Source organism: Athene noctua, chromosome 7, assembly GCF_965140245.1.
Source record: "Athene noctua chromosome 7, bAthNoc1.hap1.1, whole genome shotgun sequence".
NCBI classification, from domain to species: Eukaryota; Metazoa; Chordata; class Aves; order Strigiformes; family Strigidae; genus Athene; species Athene noctua.
In genome coordinates, this window is record NC_134043.1 from 45,046,676 (window position 1) to 45,064,387 (window position 17,712).

A 17,712-nucleotide genomic window follows, 5' to 3' on the forward strand; every position below is an offset into this window, starting at 1 on the left:
TTAAGAATTTATGCCTCCTAAAATACGATGAGCTTGTCTTTTATGCTAAATTTAAAAATCAGACTTGGTATGATCAGGGTGAGTGCATTCCATCTGTACATAGAAACGGTGTCATTAGTTTCATTTGTTATGTGTGGGCATTGCTTTTATCATTATTAAAAAAAAGGCTAAGACACTAAGGGAAGAGACTATTTTCAAGGGTTTTTCTTCTCTATTGGAGCAATGATAAAATGATTATCCAGCTTTCAGATTTTGAGAATTCTGTTTGGTCTACAACTGAGGATAGAGAACATGTAGAGCATCTGTAAAATCCCTGTCATACATATAAAATAGTTTGGATGAATCCCTGAATGTTCTGATACTTATGATGAAATCAGTAAACATAATTGGAAGGCAAGCGTAGGTCCTGAGTACGTTCCTGGTAAAACTCCTTGAAGCAAAACCACTCCTAACTTCAATTAGCTGACTTTTCAATTAGACCCTAAATTTTCAATTAGGAAATATACTTGCATTGATGTAAAAAGCCTATTTGATATATCCTGATCTGGCAAAGATCTAACTGCAGGATAGAAGCTTGTAGTTTGAGAGCTCAACACAGAATATTTTTGTAGGAAGGTTTTCGGGAGAGGTTTCAAGGCAGGTTAACAACACAAACACAGTCTGCTATTTAAACTGCAACTGCCTCACATAATGAGAACGGTTAGTCTATTACGCTCTGAAACAGGAATTTCAGAGACATCAAATTTATACTACAATGTAGTCACTGTTGTATTGGAATCATTTAGCTGCTTTAACTTCTCTGTAACATACAAATTTGGAAGATTATGCTAATGATGTAAATACTACAGGTAGCATTAGTAAAAACAACAGATGAATCACAAATATCTTTCCAGGTGAGCAGAAATAGCTCTTTGACTACTGATGGGGATGGGTTTTCTAACTTCATGTCAGAAAACGGAGCATCATCAGTTCTATTTTTCCAAACTTAAGATACAGACAGAGCTTCCTGACTCTGGTATTACAATTATGTGTGTTCCTCACCTGCAGGTGCCACTGTTGTTTGTGACCCTGTTCTTTTGCACTGTAAAATACCTGTGCTGGTAGAAAGGCTGTTTTAATGTAAGGACAGCCATTACTATGGTTACAGTGAAGACAGATTTGATACTATTATTTTAATACACAGAAAATACTCCATCCCCAGGCAGGATTAGTATGATAATACCTGTGAAATAAAAATCTTTGTATTGTATGTATAATAATGATGAGTCATTTTCATATTCCACAATATTGGCACATATGTTCATCATAAATTAAGGTGGTTGTTTAGGGAAGTGGCTGCCATCTGGCTATTAAACCACTGAATGATACCACCTTAATTCACAAATTAATGGATTTTACCTAAACTAGTCTAGTCTAACATTGAATATACCCAATATATTTGCTTATGTAGAATGTTGGCAAGGCTGATTCTTATGATCTTCCCTATACAAGACAGCACTTATGCATGAATTTAAATTTTAAATCTGTAGAACATCTAGGATATAAATTAAATTGAGATTACTTCCTTGCATATAAGTTTTCTGGAAACTATGGCTGAAATGAGAAGACATAAGATTTTGGCTTAACTTTATTCACAGGCAATAAAATCTTGACAAACAAAATGATCTGTTTTAAAAAAATTGTGTGTGTTAGTTTATCTAACAGCCAACCTACATTTGTATGTACTTTACATCTTTTGGTCTAAATAAACTAAGCAATGTAACAAGGTTACATATGCGAAAATATTACAGTAACTTTTAAACCTGTGTTCACCTGCTAGTGCTTGGAAATAATGTATTAGTATCTCTTCAGCTAGTGTAAATAAAGCTCTTGATTTTTGACAGAACTGTCTCCTGTATCAGTGAAGAGGCAGGCTTGTAACATTTAAAAACACCGATTGTGCAGGAAGTTGTAGCAACTTCACTTTGCTGTGAAGCATTTGATGTGGAACAAAAAAGAAAAAAGCATGCATACATACGGAAGAACCCAAAACCAAACCTTCCTAACAGGAAACTAAATGGGACAGCAACTACTGCTTTTTTTTTTTTTCTTTAAGCAGCATGTATCTTAAGTGCAAGATTCATCAGTACTGTATGAAATGCTAGCTCTGTTAATTGTTTTTCTGAACAACCATCTAAAATTCAGTTATCTTAAGAACTTAGTGAATACCAGCCTTTGAAAATGTGTATTCTGGATGGAACCACCTAAGGGACAGCATAGAATTATTTTGTGCAACAGACCTTATAGAGTATGTTCTTTTCAGGGAATGATGCAACTGGATAGGGATGCTTGAGAAGGTATTAGGGAAGAAAATTTTAGTAAAACAAATGTTTGCCTTATGAACATTGCCTTGAGCAATGTCATGCCAGAGATGACAAACCCCACCGAAGAGTACAGCTGCGAACCCCACAGTAAGAGATGTTTATTTGCTGTATAAAATAAAGCTCTTGCAACTGTCACTTCTGTCACTCAGAAAGGTTTTTTGTGGAGACATATATTAAAACTCCCAGATTTTAGCCACGTTTTGGGACAACCTTGAAGTTTTCTGTAAATCCGCAATTTGTGATATGATTAGTATAGTGGAAGTTCATATTAGGATAAGGTACAGTTATTGCTGAGTGAAACATTCTTAGTAAACATGGCAGTAATGTAATTGTTAATTTCTTTATGTTACACAGATTATTTTGGTGCATAGTGTCTGTCAAATTAAGTAACTCTTCAATAGGATTAAGTGTAAGATTGGGTATTTTCATATACTTTGAAGCAGTTTTGGGTACTTTTTAAGACTTTAAGGTACTAGCTATTTTTATTTAGAAACGTAAGATTGACAAGTAACAAATTATATTTTCAAGAAATGACAAGTCATTCATTACCCCTTACTAGCAAATAATTGTTATTAAACCTGTAATTAATACAGTACAACTTTTCTCTTAAAAGTGACACACTTTCTCAATTTCATTTAACAGAATGTTGGCAGGGCTTGGAAGAGTAGTGCTGATAGTTTTCCCTGTTCTTTAAAGGATGGTACAGTAAACCCAAGAGCATATGTATGTCATGTTTTTTTTCCTCTGAGATTGAAGTCGGGTAGATCACTCTGGCTGTGTTTTTTGATCCTTTCACAAAAGCATAATAAAATCAAAGAAATATGGTTTTGCCTGTGATAGACTTTAATATGCATATTATAAGTACAGAGTGAACAGCAGGCTTATGTATGTTTCAGCTTAGTAATTAATAAGTAATTAATTGTCATATTTGATCTTCAGTGATGGCCTCCATTCTTCTTTGGAGGAAACAGTGTATATTCAATGCCAAGAGCTATGACGAAAGCTGCAAATCCCCACTTGAGTCCCCTAGTAAAGACTTCTGTTAAGGTGGTAGGTTTTGCAAAGCCACCCATGTATCTCCAGGCTTCATTACTAGAAGAAAAATTAAACCAAAAGAATAAAACAAGATCAGTGGAACCACTGTAATAAACATTAACAGGAATATCTTTGTTCACAAAAAATATTATTTCAAGTAGATATACACTGAGATGGTAACATTTCTATAATTTAAGTAAAGGAGCTACCACAAGTAAAGTTCATGATACCAACTCTACCCTTTAATGCATATTAATTGAGATACAACTAACAGCAGCAAACAACATAATTCTAGTAACAGAATCACCTCCCCAAACTTATGTATTTATTGTCTTCTATAGTTTGAAACAAAATCAGAACCCACTAGCACATGCACGGGATGGAGTACCTGCAAAGGCTAGTCACTGTGCTAGACAGTATATAGCTGTTAAATCTTGAAAGGAAAAGTTTTTCCAGCCATAGAAAACGCATCCTAGTGCAAAGGCACTTTGTGTTTTACAATATGACACAACTATATTAGGCTCAGAAAAGCCTACTGAAAGTGATTAAAAAAAAAAAAGCTGAAAAGATTGTGTTTAGCTAAAAAGCTACAGAGTATTTACAAACCTCATGTTGTTTTGCCTCACCCTTTTCAACCTACATTGTTATTGAAACATTAGTCACTGCTATAACTGAGTACCAGTATCTATGTGTAGCACGAGTGTAATCTATAGAGATGGACACAGTTTGTCTCTTCTAAGGACTCAAAGTCCTTAAGAAAAAACATCTGCACAGAAAAAAGCAATAAAATCAGAACCATAATTTCAGGAGAAGATACAGGTTTTTTAAACAAGGGGGTCAAGTACTTATGTTCGTAATCCCCTTGTGCAGGTGGTTTCTGTGACTCAGGATGAAGGCATATTGGAATGGAAGAGTGTCTTCTAGGTGCTGGTAGAGGGTACTAACTGACCAAGACTTAGGCTTCGAAATATAATGTCTTTCACACAGCTTATTCTGTACTGAATAATTATGTACATTAATGTGCATTTGCTACAAAGGTGGAAAGCTGATCCCCTCTTAAAAGAAACTTAATATACCAAAGAGGGGAGCCTTAGAGCGAGTTACTTTTTCAAGACTTCTAATGCAAGATATTAATAAAGCAATCTTCTCCAGGTTACTAAAGCAAATAACTTGATACTTTAATTTCTCCTTTATTAAGGAAGCTGGCATGATACTTACACTTGTCCTACGGAACTGAAATATTATCTTACATAAAATTTGAAAAGTTTGGGAGGAATCATCTCATGCTTTAAAGAGCTTGACTTTGTTCCTTATTTCAGCTTCTGACATCATTGTCTCAATCCCCTTCTCTTACCAGACAAACATTATTATTATTTTTTTAATCTAGGAGGGACAACAAATATTACACAAGCTCTTTTCCAGCTTGCTGTTTTGCAGCACTTCCTGAACTTGAAAGTGTATGCACTGAAAGTCAGGTTAATTTACACCAAATTTATGATGTTAAACTGTGTCCATTTTTTTAACGGGAATAAGCTTATTGCTTGCTGAAAACAAAATTATCTGAAGCAAAGAAAAAAAAAAAAAAAGAAAAGGCAAACACTGCTTGCTACTCCACAGAAATAGAGGCAACATGAATGTGACACAGGCCTGGAAAGTTCATTGGTAACCAATACTCCTAAGGACTCATATCTCAAATTATTTTTATCACTGAAACTGTTTTACTCTATGCTTACAGCCTTAAACTGTTCCAAAGGAAAAGTGTTATCAATCCCAAACCCCTCCAGAGGTTATAGCATGTAACAACTTCTTAACAGATACCTGTTTGTTCTTACATTTTTCTTGTACTGAATTAAAGCCTTTTCTATGAAGGCTCCTGGAATAGTTTGCTCATGCAGCATTTCCCTTACAACAAAAAGGCATTTAGCATTTTTATTCCCCAAGATTAAAGAGTACTTGAGCAAAGTATTACCTAATTCATGATGTGGAAGAAGTATTTTAAGCCCTGTTTTAACAGCTGCCTAAATGATCCAGAATTGCTCTAGCTAAAAAAAGAGCAGGTATTCATTGTAGAGAGGAACAACTTCAGAGATGAAAATCTGCCATTTTGTCATTCACTTCTTATAAAACAAAATATACAGTTGAATCAAATTCCACGTTGTATACTAGCATATTTCTTCTTTTCAAATAAAGGCCCCCTATTGTATATGAGGAATGCTATTCCTGCTTGGAACATCAATGTAAATTCCATCAACTTCAGCAAGATCTGAGCACACAATCTCTTTGCTGAGAAGGGATGGGCTTACTCACAGGTACAAGACCTAATACTACTTATATGTTTTGGTGGATGAGGCATCGGTCATTGTGCCTAATCTGTATCATCATGAAACATCACAAAGTGCAAGGGTGCCTTGCAAAATGTGAAGACGGGTCAAGGTGATGCAAGATGTGACCTCCATGCAAAAAATCTTAACTGAAATTGTGACTAATATATTCTAGATGCATTTTCACTAATTTTACTAAGGAAAGAATAATATGTAATGACAAGGTCCAGTTGATGCTACAAGATGACACATCAAGATTATTTTTAAGGCTCTTGCACTTACCGAGCCCACGGATCCCTAAGACCGCGTTTAGCTAGCCTTTCCTGGACCTTCTCCAGTGGAGTACCTTCTATCTTCCACAGCCTGTAGTCGGGGAGTTCCATTTTGCTATGGCCATGGCCATGTTCATTTCCGTGCCCCATACCTACAAGAAAAGATATGAGCTTTTATTTTTCAGAGTTTATCAGCTTATTTACACACACTTGCAAAGAACAATGCCCTGTACAAAAAAAACGGGGAGGTTAAAAGAAGTATTCCAAAACACCCAGCACTACACATGAAGCATTGTACACAGTACACTGTAGAACAAAGAGCTAAGAGATTTTATGCTGCATTTTAGAAGGTGGTGATTAAACACAATAAGGCAAACTGTAGACTGAAGTGTTACTGTGTTCTAAGTCACCACCACCATTACATTCCTGAAGCGACTATGTAAATTTTCTGTGCCATAAAGTAGCATCAGAAAAACAACTGTTTCCAGTGCACTTTAGCAACACCAACGTGCAGGCTTTCCAGAGTACATCAAAAAGCTCAAACTTCAGTTTAGAAGTTTCTAATTTTAAGTATGCAGAACTACGATCACCAAGCTCTGAAGAAAAACATGAGAAAAACAAAGACTTTGTTCCCCATCTCCTCTTAAGTTGACTCCAATTCAGTCAAACATAACTGTGGCAATGAACAGGTACAGGATAGGTGAATGGACAAGGATTTGCACCTTACTAGTTATTTCAAAAGGCTGGAAAATCCATGCTTTATTTAGATACACCTTTGAGAGAACTACGAAGATCTTATGGTTCTCATTAAAAACAATGATCAAGGCAGATGGGAAGGTGAATGTTTTCAGCGAGATCATGAAGGACTGGAAGAAAATAATGATGGCTTTGAAATCTCTTATTTTCACAAAGCATCTGAAATTTCTCTGAGCCAGGATTTCCCCTTTTAACACTTATCTGGTAGCAAAGAACAGATTTTATCCTTAATTTTTAGGAGAACTGACTGGAATGCGATAGTGCCAAGAATACAGTTCAGCCTGTAACTTTTGAAGACCCCAAGCCGTGGAGGCAAGCAAGGAAGATTCTCTTGCAGAGGGAAATCTGAAGAAGAGCTCTAATGCTGTTATTACCTGAAAGGCTCCGCCAAAATGAAACCCCAGTCTACACCCTTACCATAATATCCCAAGACCTCTCTCCTACCAATGCTTACCTTTCCACAGTGGTGTTTATGCGCACACGCACATAAGCGCCCACACGCCAGCGGGCTGCACTGCAGCACCAGCCGGGCACTCTCCGCCAGCAAAACCGGCAAAAGCAGGGCCGAAGGGGCGCCCCGAGAGACGAGGGAGGGAGTACGGGCTGGCACCGCGCCAGCGCCGAGGCCCGCTAGCCCGGGGGGGCGGCTGTCTCTCTAACGACCCGCGGAAAAAGGCCACGGCGGCTGCGCCAGGGCGCTCCGGCTCGGGGGCACAACCTGGCGCAGCGGACATGGCCGCTACCCCCTCCCCATCCCACGCACAGAGACTCCCGGGGAAGGGGGGGCGGGCAACGGCACAGGCAAGTCCCAAATAGCGCCCGGGCCCGCCCCCCGCGCCTCCCGCCGACGGGCCCTCGGTACCTGCCCGCTCCGTGACCCTCCTCAGGCCGCAGCCGCCACCCGGAAGAGGAAGCCGGCGCCAGCACCGTTCGCTACAGGAAGCGCAGCCGGCCGCGAGGGTTCCGGGCAGCTCCGTTCCGGACCCGCCCGCTGTGTTGGCGGAGGCCGCTGCCCAGCCCTCTGCTGCTCGAGGCACTCCCGTCGCCGTTTAACGAAGCCGGTCCCGCACACGGCGCGGCGCCACCGACTCCGGCGGAGGAGCTGAGGGGTAGGCGGGGCGAAGGGAGACACAGATGAGAAAGCGGCCAATCGATGCGGGGCTTGTTGGGGGCGGGAGCGGTCCAATGGGCGGGCGCGTTGTTGAGCTGCGGGGTTGGCAGTGGCTGGAGGTGGCAGTGGAGGAGACGAGGGTGAGGGGGCGGCGGCGGCAATGGTAGCCGGTACCGGCGCCGGTGGGGGGGCGGGGGGGCGGCTGCGGGGCCTGGGCCGGCGGTAGGGCCAGAACCGGGACGGCAGCAGGGGCCCCCCCGCCTTCCCCTCTCTTCGCTGGTTGGCCGTTGCCCACCGGTCGTCGCCGGGTGCGCGGGCAGGGACGGAAGCCCGCGGGGTCTGCGCGTGTGGGGGCGCGAGCCGTCGTCTCCCGCCGTCGGCAGCGCTGCTCGCGGGGGTGCGGGGCGCCGCGCTCGGCCTCCCCTTCCCCCTCCCCGCAGACGGCGGCTCCCCAGACACCGCAGAGGACGGGCGGCGGGGAGCATCCCCCCATCCAGCGGTTATGTAAGCCCCGGGCCCGCGCGCCCCCGGCCCTGAGGGCTGAAGAGCGGCCGCGGGGCCCGGGGCAGAGCCCTCTCGCTGCCTGCCCTCCGGCTTCGCCGCGTCAGGGGGAGAAGTTGTGGGGGAAGTCGGAGGTGCTCGCCAGCCCGACTGGCACCAGAAGCAGAGTTTCGGTTTTCAGTGGATGTATTTTGAAAGAGCGTCGCTGTTTCTTTCCATAGGAGAAGCGGGGAGACATTCTGAAATCCTGGAACTGCACTGAAAGGTAAAGGAAAGTTCAGAATTCTCTTGGCAGCTGCTTCTTGAGTGAGATGATTGCTTGGTTCCACTGAGTACCTGTCTCTGGGGAGCTCAGCGTTTTGCATGCCGTGGCTATGTAATTGTGAAGTGCTGATTGCGTTAGTATTTGGATAATTAAATTATTTTTTATGTTCCTCAACGTTGAGTACATAGTCCCCTTCAACCAGAAAGAAACTGATAAAAGTTAATTACTCAGTGATTTATAAAGGTTTAAACTAGTCCTCAATTGTAGATGATATAATCTCGGTTTTTATAGAAGAATGCAAACTGTGTTACATGAATTTCTGATGTTTTTGTAAGATTGAGAATAAGCACTGGTATACAGCATGATGCTGACAGAATTATAGGACATACTGTAGTGCTTTTTTATTTTGAATATCCTCTTGTAAAGCTGCTTCTGGGTTTTAGGGCGCTTTTTTTATAGGGATATTGGGAGTGCATGAGAAGAGTTCCAGGAGGAATGCCATTATCATGTTATTAACAGTGAAACTGTTCTAAATAGAGTGCCATCTGTTTAATCCAGACTGCCTCTGTCTGGTTTCAGCATTGAATGTTTTTCACTGTGAGGTAAAGTCTGCAGGATTCAGAGCAGTCGCTTCTCTGCAGATGCAGTGTCAGGGTGAGAGGATACACATTTGTTTTTCTGTAACGTGTGTGGGGTGGAATTGCAGGAGGACTCATTATTTGTGAGGTGCCTAAATCTCTGTCTTGTAGAGAATGAAGTTCTGTCAGATACCTGTGAAGTATTTCTTGTTTCTTACTGTGGCTGACAGTTAATGGTATGTGTTCAAAGTCCAGCATTGCTGAGGAATGTTTCCTCAGAAAAAAATTTTCAGTGGCCCATAGACGTGTTAGATACCATACACCTTAGTTTTATTTTTTGAAAGAAAAACACAAAGTCCTGGTTGAATTTATGGGATTTTTTTGTTTTGTTTTCTTCACGGTGCTTGGAAGCATGACTTGATTATTTATATGTGAAGCCATACTTCACTGGTATTGCTGAATCTGTTAACAAGAATGTTCAGTTCTGATCACAGGATATTGACTGTGTGACCTATTGCAGTCAAATGGAAGTGTAGCAGAGGAGTGCACTCAGGAAGATTTGTCTTCAAATACATTATCACTTTTAAGGTTTAACAGGGTTTCGGGTAGCTGTTGCCCCCCACCCAAGTACATAAAAACTCTCAATAAGAAAAACTGTGCGCAGTTGATAGATTTGCTCTACCATGAGGTTGCTTAATGTTTTGTTCTCTAAATTTCCTTTTCCTTCAGCATGGACCATACTCTTTCTTTTAAAAATAAGACTGCAAATAGAATGGATGTGATGCCTTAGGAATACAGAAAGCTTTTTGAAGCTGTATCTTCACCAAATAAGTGAGTCTGCATAACTTCAAGGGGGCTTACAGTCTTGCTACAACCTGGTTTTGAGAAGGAAACTTCACTATAATTACAGTGTCAGTCTGAAGAAATGAATAGTATGCACAAGGAACTAACATAAAGACATTTTCTTCTTGTGTAAAAATTGCTGGATGTCCTTTAGGAAGGGAAGGTCGTTGGGACTCCACATACAAATAATCAGTACTTTCTGTGGTTTATTCAGTTGGGGGTTTTTTGTCCTACTCCTGGTAGTTATAATTACAGAAAAGGTTAAGTGTTCTAAGGTACAGTTACATTAGCATGTATCCAGACATGCTAGATATGATTTGCTGAGATTCCTGCTTGTATTGCTAGGTTAGAGGAAGGTGGCAGGGTGTCATGGTTTAACCCCAACTGACAACTAAGCACCACATAGCCACTTGCTTGCACCCCCCTGGTGGGATGGGGAAGGGTGAAAGTGAGAAAACTTATGGGTTGAGATAAAGACAGTTTAAGAGGTAAAGCAAAAGCTGCGTGCTCAAGCAAAACAAAATAAGGAATTCACCAGTTCCCATTGGTAGGCAGTTTTCCTTTAGTCTGTGGACCACCCCTGTAAAATGCTCATAAAATGTCCACAGAATGTCCACTGAGTTCATTTACTCACGACTTTGAGCTCCATCTGGTATGGTGGTCACTCAGGGCAGGAGCAGTGGTGTGTTGCATGGAGTTATTGGATGCCAAAGCCCAGGCTAGGTTGCTGCTGCACTTGCGCTGCTTCTTGTAAGGCTTGCCCTCCACTGGTTTGGGTGGTTCCTGCTACAGTAGTTCCTGTAACATGCAACTCAAATCCTGGGTTACAACAGTTTAGAGGTATTTCTATTACAATCTCCACCCCTGGTCCCTTTGGGCCAGGTTATAGGTTTAACATTGCAATGAACTCCTCCCCTTGCTCCTAGCAAGACTAGCAACAAAGGGGTTCCTGCTACAGTAATGCATGTAACATGCAACTTCAATCCCAGGTTACAACAATTTAAAAGTATATCCATTACAGTCTCCACCTCTGGTCCCTTTGGACCAGACCATAGGATTTAACATTGTCATGAGCTTCTCCCTTTGCCTGTGCTCTGGCTTGGACTTATCCACAGACTGTGGTCCCTTAGGGGTGTACCTGCTACAGCATGGATTTACCCACAGACACAGATGCTTCGAGATGTACTTTCTCCAGTGTGGACTTATTCTTGGGCCACAGTCCCTGCAGAGGTGTACCTGCTGTGGCATGGACATAGCCACAGCCACAGATGCTTCAAGATACACCTGCTCTGGTGTGAACTCATCCACAGCCACAGATGCTTTGGGGTATCCTGCTCCTGCGTGGACTCATCCACAGGTCACAGTCCCTTTGACTCAAGTTCATGCTTGAGTTCTAGCCTGTCCAGTACAGCAGTGCAAAACCAGCAGCGATGCCCTGGCCATCTGCCAGCCCAGGCGCATCGCCATTGCTATTATCAAAATGTTCCCAGGCACAGCAGAGTTAAGATGATCGGTAGTACAGCAAGCAGCAAAAGCAAAAAGCAGCCACTAACAAGCACTAGACTCTAATATGCAGTAAGGCAAGCAAGTCCCATGGCAAGTACAGGAGCCTGCCAATTAATAGCTAAACAGCAATAACAGCGATGAATTCAGTCTAGTACATTCCAGTCAAATCTGGCGTTATCTCAAACCCTTTGAGCCCTGTGTTGGGCTCCAAAAAGGACTGTCATGGTTTAACCCCAGCTGACAACTATGTACCATACAGCTTCTTACTCCTCCCCACAGTGGGATGGGGAAGAGAATCAGAAGGGTAAAAGAGAGAAAACTCATGGGTTGAGATAAAGACAGTTTAAGAGGTAAAGCAAAAGCTGCACATGCAAACAAAGTAAAATAAGGCTTCACCACTTCCCAGCAGCAGACAGGCATTCAACCATCTCCAGGAAAGCAGGGCTCCATCACGTGTAACGGTTACTTGGGAAGACAAACACCATCGCTCTGAATGTCCCCCCTTCTTTCTTCTTCCCCCAGCTGTATATGCTGAGCATGATGCCATACGGTCTGGGCTAGCCCTTGGGTCAGTTGTGGTCAGCTGTCCCAGCTGTGTCTCCTCACAACTCCTTGTGCACCCCCAGCCTGCTTGCTGGTGGGGTGGGGTGAGAGGGAGAAGAGGCCTTGACTGTGTAAGCACTGCTCAGCAGTAACTAAAACATCCCTGTGTTATCAACACGGTTTTCAGCCCAAATCCAAAACACAGCCCCATACTAGCTACTGTGAAGAAAATGAGCCTAGCTAAAACCAGCACACAAGCTTTTCTTGAATAGCTTTCAAAAGCCCATATTTCCAGAAATCTGTGTTGATACACGTTCTGGATTAAGATTGTGAGAAATTATGGGTACTGCTCTTCTCTGCATGTGCATATAATATTTTCTCTAGCATTGAACTGTGTCTAGTGGTATGGCCTTCATGACTGTTTTCTGGAGTAGAGCTGTGTGACTGACAGTGACTTGAAGAATTTTCAGTTTTGATGTGACAAAAAAGGGTTGTGTTGTGTCTTAATACATATCTGAACTACTTCAACACTGCATCTTTTTTCCTGAAACTACATGTTACTTTCTCTGGCCTTGTATTAGTAGTAATTTATAAGTCATTGGAAGCTTTCCGTTATTTCAATAAAATTGTCAGTCTTGTTTTATTACTTGAATGATGGAAAAGATCTTTTAGTCCGCCTTGGGTTCTTTGGATGTTTTTAACAAAAGGGTATAAAAGGTGGGGAAGCAAATTACCTTCTTAGGCAGTATTAGAGAGCTGAATATTTTACGGATACAATCGTAATCTCAAACCACTTTTTCACCTCTTTTTTGGAGAAGTGATGTGCTGGAGCAATAGTCTTAGGTGGTTTTTGTTGTTGTGGTTTTTTTGTGTGTGTGTTTGTTTTTGGTAAAGACCATTATTCACAGGAACAGTCATGTTGGGCTAATGTGCTATTCTCTCTTGAAGTATAAAGCTCTGGGGTCCTGGTATGGGACAGGACCATTGTTTCAAGTCCTGCTTGTCTCCCACAGCTAAGCAGTATTTGACGCCAGATGCTTTATTCTTACACTCTTTTTCTAAGCAGGCGTATAGGGTTACTCCTTCCGTCAGCTCTCCCAGTTTCTCAGTGGGTCTAATGTTTTGTATGGATTTTGTTCTGTGGGTATAGTTAATTTAAAAACTTTTGAGCCTGCATATGGTTTTTGCATCTACCATGTTTTATGGCAGTAAGCACCGTGCCTCATATCTTGTATAAGTCATTCCTCTGTTCAGTTTTGAGCCTGTTACCTGAGAACTTAATACAGAAAACAGGGAGTATCACATGAGGAGGGGCAGAACTGTTTGGCTCTTTCCCAAGCGGTTTGGTATGAGTTTCAGATCTTTAAAGATCAGTGTAATGTATTCACTCAAAACACTTGTCTGAGCAGGAAAATAATTTTAGATTCTATTATTTTTTGTTACGCTTGGCCCTTATATTAAGATACAAACTAGTAGCAGGAAGTGGAGCTGGAGGCTTCCCCAGCTGAGTCCTGGTGAAGGACATCTGTGCCATAGGAATGATCATTTAAGAAGTCTTGTGACATTTTTCAGGGGAAATTAATCTCAGCAGATGCAGTCATCAATAGTACAGTATGACTTGCTACTTCAGTCAGTTTTCATTTCCAGATAGAATAGTTGTGAGAAGTAATTCTTGATTTATTTAACGCTGTTTTCCACAGTGTTTCCTTTGCAGCTATTTGCTTGTAGTAGATAAAATTTCATGCAGAGTTGTGCTCAAGGAAACACTAATTCCTGATTTGTGTAAATTGTTCACACATTTCATGTAGGCTGTAAAGGTAACTATGAAATAAAGATGATGACTTTAATAATGATTTGTAGGTGTCAGGTATTATCTGAACGATGTGTTGTTTTTTCCCTGAACCTTTTTTTTGTTTTCTTTTTAGGCAAAAGTAGAGATTTTTTAAAAATGGAATTGCAGGATGGTTGAGGTTGAGAGGACCTCTGGTGATCATGTAGTTCAACCCCTTTGCTCAAAGCAGGACCAAGTAGGGCAGGTTTCTCAGAATGTTGTCCAGTTGGATTTTGAGTATCTTCAAAGACAGATACTCCATGATGTCTCTGGGGAACTTGTTCCAGTGTTTAAACACCCTCACTCTAAAGAAGTTTTTCCCTGTGTTTAAGTGGAATTCAGTAGGTTTCAATATGTGTCCAAATAGGTGCAAAGTTTCTTTGGGAGTAAGAAAGTATTCTGAGTTTATGCTTGTATGACTAACTGTAGATAAAATAGCAAGCTGGTTGAATTTTTCTCTCTGCACCTTTGCTTGGATAATTCATGCTTCTAATAAGACAAATAATTTAAAATGTGCTTTTTTTTAACTTCAGTCACAAGACAGATTTATGGAGTGACTCAGTTGGTCTCCTTTTTTGTATAGCATTCTGACTTAAGTTTCTGAACTTGAAATACAAGGTCAAGAGGTAGAGGGGGACTCCTGATGAAAACAATTACTATTTATCTAGTTCTAGTATTTATCTAGTAAAACCCTACTGTAAAACAAAATTCTCTATTGTCAGCAATACCACAGAGAAGAGAGCGTATAAACCTTGATCAGGGGCTGGGTAAAATAATATACAACTTGCAAACAGTTCCAACACATGCTGCAGGTTATCAATAATAGTAAAGGGTTTGTATTGTAAGGAAAATTGCTGCGTGACCATTAGTCATTCTTCTGTTAGTTTTACATTTTTCTGTCAAATATAATGAATTTGGGCATAGGCTTTTTTATAGTCTGCTTTCCTTAAAGCTGAAGAAAATAGAAATGGTGTGTTAAAGATGATTATTTTATGACATTTATGTTCATATATAGCATTTTAAGAATAAATTACGTGGTCATGGACCATATTTGTCTAACAAACCATGTACCTACTTTTAAACTAATCTGCATCTTTTAATGCCACTGTAGAATAATTTGGATCTTGTACCCTGATGGAGAATTGGGCTGAACTCAACAGCGGTATTATTCTGTCACCACGAGACAGCCTCTTCTGAAATCCTGTTTCCCATGCTACAGATTCTATTTGAAAATGTTCACGAGAATAAAAATCAGTTATGGTTATCTACTTCAATAGATATTTTATCAGTAAGCACGATGCAGACAGTTTGTAAAAGACAGAACTGTCATTGGCAAGTCACCTTTTCAGTCTTCCCTTTGTTTTCTGTTCTTCTGCAGGCAGTCCAGCTTTTCCCTGCTGCCCACTGCCTATGTCAGATCTGCCACCTTGACCTTCAGGTGTGGTTCAGTAGAGTAATACAGATTTTATGGTTCAAATTTATTAACTTCCTTTTGTGTGAACAGAGAGATCCAGAGACATTTTGAAGGAGATCCTAGTAGGTGGTGAAATAAAATGTTAGGTGAATAACTGTTGCAAAGTGGTAAAGTATTTAATTATTTATTTATTTATGCATGTATTTATTTTTCTCTCAGTACTGAATATCATTACTTGGAAAATGCCAAGTTCCCTGGCTGCATAATACTGTTCAGAACAGGACCTGATAGAGATGGTTGGAGCAGTTCAAACCCGGTGAAACACTCTTCCCAGAATTCCCTCCTCCTGCATAATCTGCTTTTTTTTTTTTTTTCCTACAGGACAGAGCAGTTAATGACATCTCATTTTATATTGTATAAGTTATACAGGTTTTTGACTGACAGTGAATTTTGCAGTCTGGAAATGCTAAGTGTTCTTGTGTATAATCTCAATAATTTAGCTAATCTTACTATACTTTTATTTTACTACTGTAATTCTTCAGAAAACTGAAGCGGTTAGATCATCTGTATTGGCGTCTGCATTATGTATGCTTCAGGAGTTCTTTAAATAGTTATGCATTAGTGTTCCTCTGAATTATATTTAAATGAAATGTATGACACGGACATTTGTGCAGGCTGCATGACTGTAGTTTGCTGATACAGGGCAATGTTGATACTTCTGTGGTTTGTTGTGGTTTTTTTGTTTGTTTGTTTGTTTGTTTTTTTTTTGTTTTGTTTTTAAATTTCTATTTCCATTCCATGTGTTCTGTAGTTTATGAACTTTAAAATGTAACTGTATTTAGTCTTCCTCCTCTCTTCTGCCTTGACCCATATTTGGCCTGGGGGGATTACTCTGCATCTACTTGTAATATCAATGAGAAAGTTTAAAAGAATGATCTTATTTTTCATGGTCATTCATCTGAGAAGATATTGGCTTGAAAGATAAATAGGTGAAATATGTGTAAAATTTTCTTTTTTTTTTTTCCCTTCCTGCTTCATTTATTTCCTTTTTATTTGAATAGGCTGGTTACTTCTGAGAGCTCTGGTGTCAGTTTGTTCTTTCAATTTCCTTATTTTCTGTTTTGTCCTTTCCTGTCTTCTTTAGGTTTGAGAGTATCTTGAGCTTTAGGAGAGACTGGAGACCAGACCCTCTGTATGCCTGTCTCTGTTGTGATTTGGAATAGGGCCACAAGGTAGAAAACTTGCTTTAGAAAAAATTCTGAAGAAACTCATAGTAGTTATTCAGGCAACCTTCCTAAATATCCTAAGCACAGGATTTTGGAGACATGTGGGCATAAGTGTAACAGATTTTATTTTAGAGATAGATTAAGTTAGCTTGTCTCTGTAAATTTAAATATTTCCTGCATGTTAAAACAAATTAGCTAGATTTTTTTTTTTAATTTTAGAATTTTTTTCTAAAACACGAATTTTGTGAAGATCTGATATCTTATGACCAGTATGCCCCATGTGTAAACTACGCTGCTAATTCCACTATCTGCTTTAGACATTGAGGTAGCAACACCATGGTGGCTGAACATAGGAGAGTGAGTAACTTTCAGAAAGTAGGAGACTTTATGTAAACCTAGTTATGGAGGGGGTGGAGTGAGCAATTTATCAAGCATCCTTGTGCATGCCATCTGAGTAGGGTAAAGAAGAAAAATCTAGATGTTCAACTTGAGTTTTGGTATATCTTTACTACTCTGGGTAAGAGGTATACTTTTTAAAAAAAAAAATCTGCATATGAATCTTGTCCCTCATGCTTTATGGTTGAAAACACACATGCAGTTAAAAATAGTAATTAAAAATAGCTCCCTAATTAGAACAGTTGTACTGGTCTTTAGTATCTGCATGTAACTTAATGAAAGATATCATCACTTGACAAGTGTGGTTACCCACTATCCAAATTTTGCAGATGAAAATTCTTCATGCTTCTGGCACAGTTGAAGTCAATGCTAAGATTTTTACTTCTGCAGAATTAAGTTTAGAGCGTGAATTTTCAGACTTCTGCTGTAACCATGTTACTTTGCTAAAATACGTAAACCTGAACTTTAGTAGACAAAACTAACGCATGTGTTTTGTAGCTAGAATCCAGTCTTGACAGTACAAGTCTTTCTTTGTACAATGATACTACAACAGTATGGGAGGGTGTTAATATCTTTTCAAACTCTTAATATTTTAATAACAGCAGCAAGATAGATAATTGATTAATGTCCATTTACTGTAGTGAAATCACACAAGAAGTGATTGAGGAGTTAATAATAATGTGTCCTTTTACATAGAAATGTAAGTAATGCTAGTGAAGGATTTATCCTAGCAAAAGCTCATATCTCTCTG

At 40.3% G+C, this 17,712-nt stretch overlaps 2 protein-coding genes across 7 annotated transcripts in view; one reads left to right on the forward strand and one right to left on the reverse strand.

Annotated features, from left to right (window-relative positions):
- Positions 1 to 3,185: 3,185 nt before the first annotated feature.
- NDUFB3 (NADH:ubiquinone oxidoreductase subunit B3) lies at positions 3,186 to 7,791 on the reverse strand. 3 transcript variants are annotated; one of them, XM_074911302.1, is made up of 3 exons: positions 7,614 to 7,791; positions 6,002 to 6,143; positions 3,186 to 3,455 (listed from the first exon to the last, which is right to left on the reverse strand). In XM_074911302.1, the coding sequence occupies exons 2-3, from the start codon at positions 6,139 to 6,141 to the stop codon at positions 3,299 to 3,301; spliced, it is 297 nt and encodes a 98-aa protein (XP_074767403.1). In that variant the 5' UTR covers positions 6,142 to 6,143; positions 7,614 to 7,791; the 3' UTR covers positions 3,186 to 3,298. The 3 variants fall into 3 exon arrangements, with proteins under 3 accessions (XP_074767403.1, XP_074767401.1, XP_074767402.1); XM_074911300.1 differs by having other exon boundaries at positions 7,610 to 7,765; XM_074911301.1 differs by lacking the exon at positions 7,614 to 7,791 and adding an exon at positions 7,202 to 7,596.
- Positions 7,792 to 7,929: 138 nt separating this feature from the next.
- HYCC2 (hyccin PI4KA lipid kinase complex subunit 2) overlaps positions 7,930 to 17,712 on the forward strand; it is a 59,353-nt gene continuing 49,570 nt past the window's right edge. For 2 of the 4 annotated variants that reach the window (XM_074911298.1, XM_074911299.1), the window contains exons 1-2: positions 7,931 to 7,998; positions 8,581 to 8,624. The gene's annotated coding sequence lies outside the window, so the exon portion shown is untranslated. Of the gene's footprint in view, positions 7,999 to 8,580; positions 8,625 to 17,712 lie in introns of all 4 variants that reach the window. The other 2 variants (XM_074911297.1, XM_074911296.1) reach the window with 2 other exon arrangements.